General features: G+C 42.6%; 2 protein-coding genes across 2 annotated transcripts; one reads left to right on the forward strand and one right to left on the reverse strand.

Moving 5' to 3' along the window:
• Positions 1-9,025: 9,025 nt before the first annotated feature.
• On the forward strand, positions 9,026-11,552 carry LOC142635921 (uncharacterized). The gene is made up of 5 exons (XM_075809968.1): positions 9,026-9,123; positions 9,905-9,989; positions 10,162-10,306; positions 11,004-11,123; positions 11,233-11,552. Exons 1-5 carry the CDS (start codon positions 9,026-9,028, stop codon positions 11,457-11,459), a joined length of 675 nt encoding a protein of 224 aa, XP_075666083.1. The 3' UTR covers positions 11,460-11,552.
• A 714-nt stretch (positions 11,553-12,266) lies between these two features.
• LOC142635922 (vacuolar-processing enzyme-like) lies at positions 12,267-12,962 on the reverse strand. Its single transcript, XM_075809969.1, has 3 exons — positions 12,843-12,962; positions 12,488-12,661; positions 12,267-12,401 (listed from the first exon to the last, which is right to left on the reverse strand). Exons 1-3 carry the CDS (start codon positions 12,960-12,962, stop codon positions 12,267-12,269), a joined length of 429 nt encoding a protein of 142 aa, XP_075666084.1.
• Between the last annotated feature and the right edge of the window lie 904 nt (positions 12,963-13,866).

The raw sequence follows: 13,866 nt of genomic DNA on the forward strand, positions 1-13,866 counted from the left end.
GGGCTCAGGTTCCCTTTGAGTTCTCTCCACCGTCAGCTGCTTCAATACCTTGGCCTATCCGTCACGCAGATCTCCCCAAATGCCTGGAGAGTATTCATAGGCGTAGAAGTTTTGTACGGGGCCATGTCTGACAGTTCTCGAAGATTGACGGTGGAAGAATTCTTCCACTGTTACCGTCCAACAGAGATCGTCAAATCAAAAGGCATGTACAGTTTTGTAGCTAGGAGCCCGTTGTTGAGGCTCGTTAGTGATACACTGGACTCCAATAGGGACTGGAAGAGTAGATATTTCTTTTTGGAAGGGGACGAATGGATGTGTCGTCTAGGGGATGGCACGTATATGCCCGTCGACACTACTTGGGGCATAATGCCTCCGTCGGGTACGCCATTGTTTTAGCTTCCGTCTAATTGAACTTTGAAAGTTATCTTATTTTTTCAAAGTCTAATCACCCTTTTTTTTTTTTTTTTTTTTGCAGCGCGGGACCGTCCACAAGTTACCTTAGAGCAGTGGAGTTTCCTAGAGAGAATTTTCAACAAGACGAAGCTTCAAGAAAGGACGTGGGCACAACTCGTCACTCTTGACACTCTCCATTGGTACTGTGACGGTCCTGATCCTTCATCTTCCGCCCGTCGTTACGATAGCAGAGTTAGAAAATGTAAGTCAGTTGTAATTCTCTCCGTCTTCTTTTAGCGTTATTATTTTTACTTTTGTCTCTCTTCACATCCGTCTTTGATTTACAGAGATGGACACTGCCAAGAGAAGAGCCTTCATCAAACAACAAGCAGTGAAGAAAAAACAAGAGGTTGGTCAAGCTAAGGGGAGGGTTCCATCTCTTTCGTCAAAATGGAATCAAGAGAAAGTGGACCGTCCTCCTAAGAAGCAAAAGACCACCCCAGAGCCCGTCGTGGCATTGGAGGCCGAGAAAGCACCCATCAAGCATGGAAAAGGTAAGGGCTTGATGAAGGGTCCAGTTCCCACCGGGGAGAAACCACCCGTTCTCTTTCGGGAAGACTCAAGTTATGCCCTGGAAAAACTCTCGTCCATCCTGACGGCTGACGACTATGAAGACCTCGGCAACTATGCGACGGAGGCGATGGGAGAGACGAGCCTCTTCACTATTGCACAGGTACTTTTGAATCCGTCATCTAGCTTTGTTATGTTCATTCTCATCCGTCATTTACATAGTGTTGTATTTTGCTTTCAGGCCATGCTGATGATGAAAGGGTTAATGGGCCATTGCCTCAATCACGAGACAACCATGGACCGTCTCAGGAAGAAGAACAAGACGATGGAGGATGAGCTTCATGACTTAAAGACCTGGAAGATTAACATGGATAGGAAGCTTAAGTGCTTGGAGTAGGTCAGAGGTGAGCTGGAGACGGAGAATGAGCATTTACGTCAAATTTTGAAAGACAAGAAGAAAGAACTGACAGAGACAAAGACTCAACTCCACAATGCAAAAGAAGTAGCCGTCCAGGAGTATCGTGACTCCGACCTCCTTTTGGCTGAGCTTGGGAGCTCCTTTGCTGATGGATTTGACAACGCCATCCGTCAGGTGAAGTCGTCGTATCCCGATCTAGACGTGTCCCATGTCTCCATTGATGCTCAAGGGCAAACACTCGCGCAATTCGTCCGTTTAGAAAGCACAGACGATGTGTTTGCCGTCGCTGCTCCAGCCAACGAAGGTCAAACTCTTCCTCCAAGTCAACCAATCGACGGTCAAAATATTGAAAACTCTTCCCCGAAGCATTAGTAGCAATCTCTCTTCTTCTTATTCTTTCTTCTTTTTTTTTTTTTTTTTTTTGCAATCAAAACTTTAACCGTTGTAATTTATTTTGCTGAACCGTCGTTTTGTAATTGTGAACATTTAATCTTATTGAATCTTATTTACTTATCTGCTTGCTTTTTATCCGTCGAGTATTTTTAATCGCGTCGCAGGGGTCCATCCATTGTTTGATAATTTTAATCCATTGGGAGATCCGTCCACAATGGGGTCTATGATAGATATCTGTCTCTTATGCAGTCAAAATAGGGATCCGTCCACTATGTGGACTAGATGTTTACCCATTTTAGATAATGCCGCCCACTATGTGGACTTTGTAGATGTCCGTCCTCTATTTTGGACTAGATTTTCATTCATTTTGGATAACTTCGTCCAGTGTGCAGATTTGGTTAATGTCTGTCCACTATGTGGACTTAGTAGACTTTTATCCATTTTGGACACCCCGTCCTTTTTGTGGACTTGGTTAATGCCCGTCCACTATGTGGACTTGGTAGATTTTTATCCATTTTGGGCGATCCGTCCACTTTGTGGACTTTGCAGGTCTTTATCCTTTGGGATTATCCGTTCGCTTTGTGGACTTTGCAGGTCTTCATCCTTTGGGATGATCCGTCCACTTTGTGGATTTTGCAGGTCTTCATCCTTTGGGAGGACTTTGTAGGTCTTCATCCTTTGGGATGATCCGTCCACTTTGTGGACTTTGCAGGTCTTCATCCTTTGGGATGACCCATCCGCTTTGCGGACTTCGTAGGTCTTCATCCTTTGAGATGACCCGTCCACTTTGTGGACTTCGTAGGTTCATCCTTTGGGATGATTCGTCCACTTTGTGGACTTCGTAGGTCTTCATCCTTTGGGATGACCCGTCCACTTTGTGGACTTCGTAGGTTCATCCTTTGGGATGATTCGTCCACTTTGTGGACTTCATAGGTCTTCATCCTTTGGGATGACCCGTCCACTTTGTGGACTTTGTAGGTTCATCCTTTGGGATGATTCGTCCACTTTGTGGATTTCGTAGGTCTTCATCTTTTGGGATGATCCGTCTACTTTGTGGACTTCATAGGTCTTCAGCACCATACATTTCATATATTCTAAATAAAAATTCTTCTCATTATGTCAAATCGATAGACCATATTGTTCATGGAAAAGAAAACTTAGGTGCTAATAAGTAAAAACTACAACTGTTTAAAAATGAATCTGGAAACAAGGGGGTAGATATTGTCTTATGCCTACTGCACTACTGGTAGTACTTCTTCAGGTGCTCTGTGTTCCACGGATGGCTCAGTTTCCTTCCGTCTAACGTCTCCAAGTAGTACGTTCCTTTCCCAGTTAGGACCCAGTTTTCCCTAGGAGGCATCCTTTGTAGCACCGAGTACTTTTCGCAATACCAGATCTCCCACCTGGAAGTCTCGGTACCTGACTTTGGAGTTGTAGTGTTTTGCCATCATGTCTTGGTATCGCGCCAATCTTTGTGCTGCTGCTGCTGCTGCCCTGACCTCATCTACAAGGTCAAGTTCTGAACGCAATGCTTCATTATTCTTGCTCTCATCGTAGCTTTCCACACGGTAGCTCGCTAATTCCACCTCTGCTGGTATGAGGGCCTCAGTACCATACGCCAATCAAAACGGTGTCTCTCCTGTTGGTGTTCTCGCCTTTGTCCTGTACACCCATAAAACACTTGGTAGTTCGTTTGGCCAGATGCCTTTTGCCCCCTCGAGCCGGGTCTTGATAATTTTTAACAAGGACCGGTTTGTGACTTCAACCTGTCCGTTGGCCTGTGGGTGGACGGGCGACGAGTAGTGATTTTTGATTCCCAGCTGAGAACAAAAGTCCCGGAATGCGTCGTTGTCGAATTGCTTCCCGTTGTCTGAAATGAGCACCCTTGGAATCCCATATCTACAAATAATACTTCTCCACATAAAGCTACGAATGTTTTTCTCCGTGATAGTAGCCAAAGCTTTTGCTTCCACCCATTTGGTGAAGTAGTCAATACCAACCACCAAGAACTTCAGCTGCCTTACCACTGTAGGGAATGGGCCCATGATGTCCAACCCCCATTGAGCGAACGGCCATGGAGCCGTCATAGGGGTGAGTTCTTCCGTTGGCTGCCTAATGAGATTGCCAAATCGTTGACACTTGTCGCAAGTTCTAACGTACGTATGGGCATCCTTATGCATTGTTGGCCAGTAGTATCCCGTTCGGAGTAGCTTGTGCACTAGAGACCTTGATCCAGAATGGTTCCCACAAATTCCTTCATGTATCTCCCTCATCACGTAGTCTGCTTCCTCACGGCCGAGGCATCTTAGATATGGTCGGGAGAATCTTCTTTTGTACAGGACATTTTTAGTCAGGATAAATCGGGCAGCTTTAACCTTCAACTTCCTTGCGTCTTCTTTGCTATCTGGCAGCTTGCCGTCTTTGAGGTACGCCATAATTGGAACCGTCCAATCGTTCTTAGCGCTTACTTCCTGCATTCTGATGTCATCTAATAGTGATGAAAGTTGGACGAATGACAATACTTGTTCTGGGGCGATCATAGGTTCGGCTGAAGCAGCCTTTGCGAGTCGATTTGCCTCTTGGTTCTCTTCTCTTGGGATCTGAACTATCGTGAATTGGAGGTCATTCGTTCGATCCTTCACCTCCCCGAGGTACCTTCTCATCCGTTCATTCCTACAATCATAGCTCCCATTAACTTGACTGGCTACAATTTGAGAATCGGAGTAGACGACCGCCTTCCTAGCCCCAGCCGCTATTGCGAGCTCCAGTCCCGCAACCAGGGCCCCGTACTCCGCTTCGTTGTTAGTAGTGGCGAAGTTCAGACGGATCATGCATTCAATCTTATCTCCCTCCGGGGTGTGTAGTACGACCTCGACACCCCCAGTGTGTTTATTGGAAGATCCATCTGTGTGAATTCTCCATATGGGCATCTCTTCTGCCCCCTACTCCTCAGCGGTAGTGAATTCCGCAATGAAGTCTGCCAGTATCTGTCCTTTCACAGCCGTTCGTGGCTGGTATTGGATATCGTACTCACTCAGCTCGATTGCCCATAGAGCCATCCGTCTAGCAGTTTCAGGATTGCTCACTGCTCTCCGCAAGGGCTGATCCGTCAAGACATTTATGGTATGTGCTTGAAAATAGGGCTTGAGCTTTCAAGCTGCAGTCACAAGAGCAAAAGCGAGTTTTTCCATCCGTAGGTATCTTTCTTCTGCTCCTCTTAGTGCTCGGCTGATAAAGTACACGAGCTTTTGTATCTTCCCTTTTTCTCTGATGAGAGCTGCACTAACCGCTGCTGATGAGACGGCAAGGTACAGGAACAATTCCTCCCCCAGCGTAGATGGGCTAAGCCATGGCGGGGCAGAGAGATATGCCTTCAACTCTTCAAATGCCTTTTGTCATTCGTCTGTCCATTCGAAAGATCTCCTTAGTGTTCTAAAGAAGGGGAGACATTTGTCCGTCGCTCTTGATACGAACCTGTTTAAGGCTGCTATCTTCCCAGTCAAGCTTTGCACTTCCCTTACCGTCCTTAGGGGAGATAGTTCCATAATCGCCTTTACTTTCTCTGGGTTGACTTCAATGCCCCTTTGGGACACCATGAATCCTAAGAATTTTTTCGCGGTGACTCCGAACATGCATTTGCTTGGATTCAGCTTCATTTTGTACGTCCAAAGAGTGTTGAAAGCCTCCTGGAGGTCCTTCAGATGATCAGACACCTTTGTGCTTTTTACCAACATATCGTCTACATAAACCTGCACGTTTCTGCCAATTTGGTGCGCGAACATTTTATTCATCAATCTCTGATACGTGGCTCTTGCGTTCTTGAGCCCGAACAACATTACCTTGTAGCAAAAAAGCCCCTGGCTTGTGACAAATGAGGTTTTTTCCTGATCAGCCTCATCCAATTTAATTTGATTATACCCAGAGAAGGCGTCCATGAAACTCAAAAGTTTATGTGTTGCGGTGGAGTCTACCAAGGTGTCAATGCGTGGGAGCGGGTAACTATCTTTAGGGCATGCTCTATTTAGATCCGTGAAGTCTACACACATTCTCCACTTTCCGCTTGATTTCTTGACCATTACTACATTTGCCAGCCAATCAGGGTAGTATACCTCCCGTATGGAGTCTGCTTCCCGTAGCTTCTGTACTTCTTCTGCTATGGCTTGATCCTGTTCGGGGGCAAACACGTGCTTTTTCTGTCGAACTGGAGAGAAAGAGGGTGACACGTTCAATTTGTGAACTATGATTGTTGGATCTATACCTGGCATGTCCTCGTGGCTCCATGCAAAAACATCTTGGTTTTCTTTGAGGAATAATGCGATTGCTTGCCGGACCGTTTGGTCGACTAGGGTGCCGATTCTGGTGGTTCGGTTGAGCCTAGAATCGTCCAATCGTACTTCCTTCAACTCTTCCACCGGTTCTGCTACTGTTCTCTGTTCCTCGATGTTCATTGCCTGTTGGTGGTCATCCATTTCCATCATGGCAACGTAACATGCCCGCGTAGCCACCTGATTTCCCCGCAGTTCTCCAACTCCGTATTCGGTGGGAAACTTGATCATCAAATGGTAGGTAGAGGTGACAGCCTTCCAGGCATTGAGTGTGGGTCGTCCAAGTATGGCATTGTATGCCAAGGAGCAATTAACCACGAGAAAAGAAACATCCTTGGTTATTTGTTGTGGGTAATCTCCCACCATCACCGCCAACGTGACGGCACCTAAAGGATAGACCCTTGTTCCCCCGAAGCCAACAAAAGGCTCACTTATTGGGGTCAGTTGTTCTCTCGCAATCCCCATTTGCTGGAACGCGAGGTAATAAAGGATATCTGCTGAACTTTCATTGTCCACCAAAACTCGGTGGATGTTGTAGTCCCCTGCCTGTATGCTGACCACGAGCGCGTTGTCATGTGGGTGGTGAAGGCGCCGGGCCTCTTCTTTCGAAAACTCGATGCTGGAGCTGTCCCGTCGTGTTCCTTCTAGTAAGGATCCTGTCGACTGGATGCTTTGCACCGTTCGTAAATAGGTCTTTCTGGCCTTTTTGGACGACCCTGCTAAAATAGTGCCCCCTATTATCATTCGTATGTTTGCTACCGGTGGTCTGGGACGTTCATTTTCCCATCGGGGATTTTGTTCCTGGTTTTGATCCGTTCTCTCCTTCCTGACGAACCTCTGCAACCTACCTTGCCTAATGAGGGCTTCAATTTGCTGCTTCAAATCATAACAGTCTGCCGTATCATGACCATGATCGCCATGAAAGCGGCAATACCTGTCTCTTGGCCTTTTATTCGGATCTCCCTTCAGCTTGCCAGGGAACGTCAAAGTCCCTTCATCTTTAATCTGTATCAACACTTGGTCAATCGGGACAGTGAGTGGGGTGAAGTTCGCAAACCTTCCTGTGGGCGGCTTGGGTCGTCGATCCTCCCGTCGTTCCCTGATTCTTGCCACTTTTTGCCCCTTGTCCGGTGGCGTATCCTCCTGCCTTTCCCTTTTTCTGGGTTTATCTTCTCGTGCCAGCAAGGCATCCTCGGCGTTCATATACTTCGTTGTCTTGTAAAATACGTCGGACATAGTCTTTGGGTCATTCTTGTATAAAGAAAACAAGAATTTACCCTTCTGTAGCCCGTTCTTAAACGCTGCCACAAGTATCTTGTCATCAGCCTCGTCTATCTCGAGGGATTCTCGGTTGAATCGGTCGATATACGATCTTAAGGTCTCGCCTTCCCGTTGCCTGATGTTCAACAGACACGCTGTAGATTTCTTATGCCGGTGACTCCCGATAAAGTGTGATACAAATTGTGCGCCTAATTCTTTAAAAGTGCTGATGGAGTTAGGTGCCAGCCTACTGTACCAGTCCCTTGCAAGTCCTTTCAACATGGTGAGGAAAGCCCTGCACATGATTTCGTCCGGCACACCCTGAAGGTGCATCAGGGTCTTGAAAGATTCCAAGTGATCCAAAGGGTCCTTGGACCCGTCATAGTTCTCGATGTGTGGCATGCGAAACTTTGGAGGAAGGGGACATGAAGTCACGAGCGTTGTGAAGGACGAATATGTTTTATGGACTAGGTCGTCCAGGTCGCTAGATATTCGTCCCCTCAGGGCGCTCATCATCACGTTCATACATTCCCTCATCTGCTGCATCTCGGCTGCGATGTGAGGCGGTAAGGTGTCCGAGACAGACGGCGGGTTGGTCTCCTGCCGCTCTGGTCTAGTCGGGGCATTGCTACCCTCAGACCCTACCGCGTTCCTCCCCTCCAGACTAGCGCCTTCCTGGTCTTCCTCTGGTGCACTTTGGTGTGCGTTCATTTGTCGTAGTTGCTCTTCTAAATCATGATTCTGCTTAGTAAGGCGCTCAACCGCCGCCACGAGCGTTTGGACTTGCCTTTCTAGTGCTGTGGCGTGTTGTTCTTCACCTTGATTGTTGGTTGTTGCCATTGATTTGGTGAGTACCATGCAACTTTTTGTCTTAGGAATAGAGCAAAGGATAAATAATCTTCTCTACGCTCTCGATTTCCCACAGACAGCGCCAACTGATTAAGTCGAAAAAATCACCAGTAAGCCGCAAGCACTCTCCAATTCGAGACAACACCTGCAAAGAGAAAACAAAAAGACCTAAAAGAGAGCACCAGTGTGGTGCCGGCCAAAAACCCTCCGAAGGTCAAGTTAGAATTTCTTTACAACCCTAGAGTGCCAGAGTTGAGTCAATTGCGCGTACCTTGATGTTTAGGGTTTCTGGGGTATTTATATTGGCATAGAATTGCCTTTCCTTTTAGGATACAACTTACTTCTTGAACTCTTTTCCATATAGGAGTCTTCTTATTATGGACAAACGTGTAATGCAAGAATTTCAAGTATACACGCTTGCGTGGAGATAAAGCAAAAGTCGACTCAAACATATCGGGTGACATACAACCAAAAATTCATAACCAATCCATATATGACGGATACTCAATAACCTACACTGTCCTATTCGCATTTCCTACGATGTCAATCTGTCTTCTTCTTCTCCATCCCTTTAAGTCCGTAGGAAAGATCCATCTCCTATTTTTATCCCCTTCAAATATATATATATATATATATATATATATATATATATATAATACAATTGAACTTAGAAGCATAGGGAATATTGGGTACTGTTTATAACCCTTTAAATTTCTCACTTTCTAACTTTTTTTTTCTTCCATTTATGGTCCTATGGAGGTAGTATCAATTAATATGAGCTTTTGGAATAAAAGGATGACTGTGGACTTCTTTCAAAATGGGGGGAGTCATCAGTAAAGCTGCAAATGGCATAGGAGGTGTTATTGGAACTGCTTTTGCAGCTCCAATTAAGACTATCTTTGGCACATCATACGAGTAAGAATACTTTCATGCTTATTAAGTTTCGTGTCTTATACCTGTCTTGTTGCTAGCATTGGCTGCTGCACTTCTGCTACAATCAATCAACTAAGTTGTAAAGTTGAAAGAAGTTCAGTAGACATTAAGATTGGTTTCAATTCCATTCTATATGCATTTTCCCTTTGTGTTCATTCTTGATTGGCACAATTGATTACTGATGTAATGCTGCAAGCTCTGGTGCAACCATCTTCATTCTGAGCTAATTATTTGTGAAAACTGAAAATAGAAATCAATTATGTATTGAATGGATAGCCGCATATATAGTTCCTCTATCCCTCCCTCTCTGTCTTTTTGAGGATAAGTTATTATCCATAGTTTAATTATCTGCAAGCAGCCACAGAACTGATCTTTAGCCAATTCTCTGTCTCATTGAACTAAAATCATGCAAGCTTTCTTTTCACATCTTTTTCCCCCAATTGAAAGCAGTCACTGCACGGGTTTTTTCTGATTTGAGTAACCTACCAATTTTAGTTCTGACAGCCACCGTATGGTCTGCCAAAAAATTTAAGGATTTTTTTTACTTTATAATTCTGTGGTCTAGCAGATGTCATTTTGTGCTTGAATCTAAAAGAAAATGGTGTCACGTTACTCTGAGACAGTCTTGGCAGAAAAAAATACTTCATAGACTTCTGGCTGAGAATCACATTAAGTGAACAAATGTGACTATTTATTGTCAAAGAGTAGAAAATTTTGTTTTTGTCTCTTAAAAGTGGGATTCAAATAAATATTTGAACTGAAGGCCATTTAATTCCACAAGCAATCAGTTGATTCATAATTGGACAATTATCATTGACCCTGAGGAGGAGACAAAAGGATACTTTGGGGTATTGGTTCTGTTGAACTTCTTCAGGTCAAGAAAACCCTTTAATGGTTGTTTTAAATATGGCTAAGATGTATGAGCAAAAACTTTTGTCCCCTCAGATATGTTTTGGGTCCTCATGTTTCACCCACTGCAAGTGTGGATGATGTAACTCCATCATGCATGCATGTTCATAGTTATGGATGTTCATGGTTTCATCTGTTTTGACTTTGATCTGCGGGGGAGTTTGTTCAGGACCATGGGATGTAGTATTTTTCATTAAGCATTTATGTGTCTCCGATCTGGTGAAACTATTAATGATCTTGGTCCTTTGCTACATAAGTAATTCCTCTTTCCCGAGTTTTCTCGTTTTTTTTCTCTCTTTCCCATGAGTTGCGAATGATTAGCCTTGCAAACATCATATGAGCTGATGGAATTTAGAGTCCACCTTTCCTTTTCTTTGATGTACACAGTTCAACTACTTGATGGGGTTGTACTAGACAATTTCTCTCACGGTTGCTAATTTTTTTTGTCTGAATTTAGAAGTTTTTTTTTTTTTTTTTTTGTTGATAATCTATTTTTTAGAAGAAGCCAAGGGAAACATATTACAATGTTTATTCTTATGTCCCCACATGTGGTCTATATCTGCATTTATGCACTCACACATTCATAAATTAAAGATAGCACTCTCTTTATGATCCTGCTATTCACTTTTAACTTTTAATCATATAAAGAACAGTGGAACTAGTTTTGTATCTGTTTACTGTACCAGAAGTAATAGACTAATACATGCTTTTTTTACCTTTTGTTGTATGGAAGTTATCCACATCAATGTTTTCTGCTCATGCCAAATAAGCTACTTGAAGCACATTGTGCTAGCTCTTTCATGTATTTTAAAAAAAAATAAAGATGAATCCTTTCTGAAATTCTCCATCAGATTCATTACATAAAAATTTTACAAATTAGAAATGACTGCTTAGGCACTAAATTGCAGAAGATAAGGAATGACTGATTTTGTTTATATTTTGCACTGCATCAGTGTTATTGTTCTTTTACTTATTGTTCAAGTTGGGGATCTGCCAATGCATAGGAAGAAGCCTTTGTAAGATGTGTTGGGCAGCATGTGAGACATACTGGTTTGCTTTAGAAGACATTACCTGTTTCTTGTGGCATAAGTTAAAGAATACCAAGAGGGTAAACCGCCGGTGCAGGCCGTTTTCAAGATGTTGAATTAGGATACAGTTCAAGTGATGAAAGTGATTTTTCAGATAACTATCATCATCTAAAAGTCAGTAGAAAGCGAAAGTCAGTTAGAAAGAGAAGAAAAGATCGACTTCGGGGATCTCTCTACCCTTCAACTAGGCATAGTAGCCACAGTCACAATCACCATCACGTAAGGTTGAAGACTAGGGAAGTATCTGTTCATGTTAAGGGTGGGTCTCAAAGATCTAGGAGCTTGAGACACCTTCAATTAAGTAAGGTAAGAAATGCTTGAAAAGATGCTGGGATTTTCAAGAGGAGACGGCGTAGATGATCATAATATGACTAGAGATACTATTTAATTTGTGGAAGTCGTCGAAATTGCAGTTCTTACACAATTTTTGACTTAACAAGGTAAGAATTACAAGGTCAACCCTCCCTCCTTGGATTGGTTTTGTAATTTTGTATATGGCCTAAAGGCACAACAGGGTGGGTGGCTCTAAAGGTTGACTAGTTGAGCACTAAGAACATTATTACACATTATCATTATGGATATTGGTGCTTAACATATTTTCTATGACCATGTATTTATTTGTTATAGCTTGCAAGTGAGATGAAGGTACATACGTGTTTGAAGTTTGTACTATAGCCTTTTAAACTCAACTATGTACCACTATTGATCCTTTTTTTCTCTCAACTTTATTTGTATGTCATTTCTATTTTGTTAGTTCTCTTTTACGCTTTTTTTACTAAAGACCAAGCTAGTTGGGGTGGGAAAGGGGAAAATAATTCTTTTTCTGGTCTTGGTATTTGTTTATTATCTTAGTTTATTCACTAATGCAACATTATGTATGTTTAATAACGATTATTTAGAGGTTCAATTCTTGTCTTAAAATGATACGGCACAAATTAGGCTTTTAGGCTGACTTATTATGTTCACTATCTTCAATACTTGTGGATTCAAATGTCATATACCAAATGCATAAAACCACAGGATAAAGACACATACATGCCAATAACTTGCTAAATTTCTTACGCATATATATGCTGGAGGATCCATTTATTCTATTTTTGGTAGAAATGCTAATAAGTAGGAGGTATCTTAAGAACATGTTTGAGTTGATGCTGTAACCATTTGCTCCATGGTAACTCCAGCATTGCACATGTTAGCAATTGCTCGCAAGTATTGCGTCCCATATTTGGATAATGATCCACAATATTTCTCATATGTACTTACCTGTAGCATGAAAACAGTAAAACATTAACATCAAATCATGAGGCAAGCAATTTATCCACACATGAAAGTAGGAAATAAAGACCTACAAGCATCTTAAAACAATCCCAATCATCCACAATAGGTTGCCCACTTGGCCGAACAGCCTCCATCAATTTTGAGCTACTACCATTTCCAAACAAAAGCTCTCCAATATGATTGATACTGTAGTCCACATGCTTCCTTAAAGAAATCTCATCATGTAGTTGCTTTTGAGCTTCAAGCTTTTCATGAGAGCCTTCAGGGGCTTTATGGTATTGACAACAAGAAAAAAAAAATTTGAAATTGACTTCTATAAACGTCAAGGACATGTGATTCTTGCTTTTGTTTAAAAAAAAAAGACATAACTTAAAGAACCTATGAGAAATTAACAGTGACTAATGATTGGAAGAGAAAAAAAAAAACCTTGTGCCAGAAATGAAGGAGATTCGCGTCACGTTGGTTAACAACCCTCAGAGTTGATGCTGAAGGTGAAGAAGCATATTCAACAGAAGTATCATTATCATTTGCAGGATTTGTACCCATGTAAGAGTAGAGGCATTCATTACTTAGTTTTTTGTCTCCATATTACTTTACATGAGAACCGAGATGTACAAAACCATCACCTTTTTCTGTTCTCCTTTGAACCTGTAATTGCAGCAACAAGATTTTAGTCGAATTGGTAAAGTCTAACAGGAAGATCCATTAGGAAACCTTTTTATTTATTTTAATTTTGTAAGGTTGAATTTATTCAACCATGTGTTGGTTTTATTCCGTGCCAAATTTGCTTGTAATTCAGTAATTAGAAACCATGTATTTAGGTTAGAATTATGTAAGAATTGTGTGTGAGAGAGTGTGAAGATTTGATCAAGTGTGTGCATTCAAAAGAATTCTCGCGATTGGACTCGCGATTGACTCACGAGTGATGACTCGCAGAAGTGTCACACATGTGGAGTATGCAGGAAGGTGAAGGGTCAGTACAGGACAAAAAGTGCAGTTTGGCCATTCTGTTATTTGGCGACTAGAACTCGCGACTTGTCCCAGTCGCGAGTGAGTCGCCAAAGCCCCCTATTTTGTAGAAAAAATGACTTTTCACATTGCCTCACATACCCTACTATATATACCCTTTTACCCACGAAATGTAGAATGCTTCTAGAGAGAATTTTGAGAGATAAACCCTAGAGGGCTTAGGTGTATCGGGTAGATTAGGGTTGGAGGGTCTATTGCTATTCATGTATCCCAACTAATTTTTTAGTGGATCATTTCACCGCTTGGAGGGCAGAGAGGTTTTTTGCCGAGTTTTTCGGTTTCCTCTTCGATAACACGTGCCGATGTTATCTTTGTGTTTGCATCTCTCTTCCATCCTCTTTTCCTTTTAATTGATGTTGTGGTTGTGATTAATTATGGTTTAGAGTGTTTTACAAATTTGGGTATAGCTTATATTTATCGT

This window comes from Castanea sativa, chromosome 5 (assembly GCF_040712315.1).
Source record: "Castanea sativa cultivar Marrone di Chiusa Pesio chromosome 5, ASM4071231v1".
In the NCBI taxonomy this organism is placed as follows: Eukaryota; Viridiplantae; Streptophyta; class Magnoliopsida; order Fagales; family Fagaceae; genus Castanea; species Castanea sativa.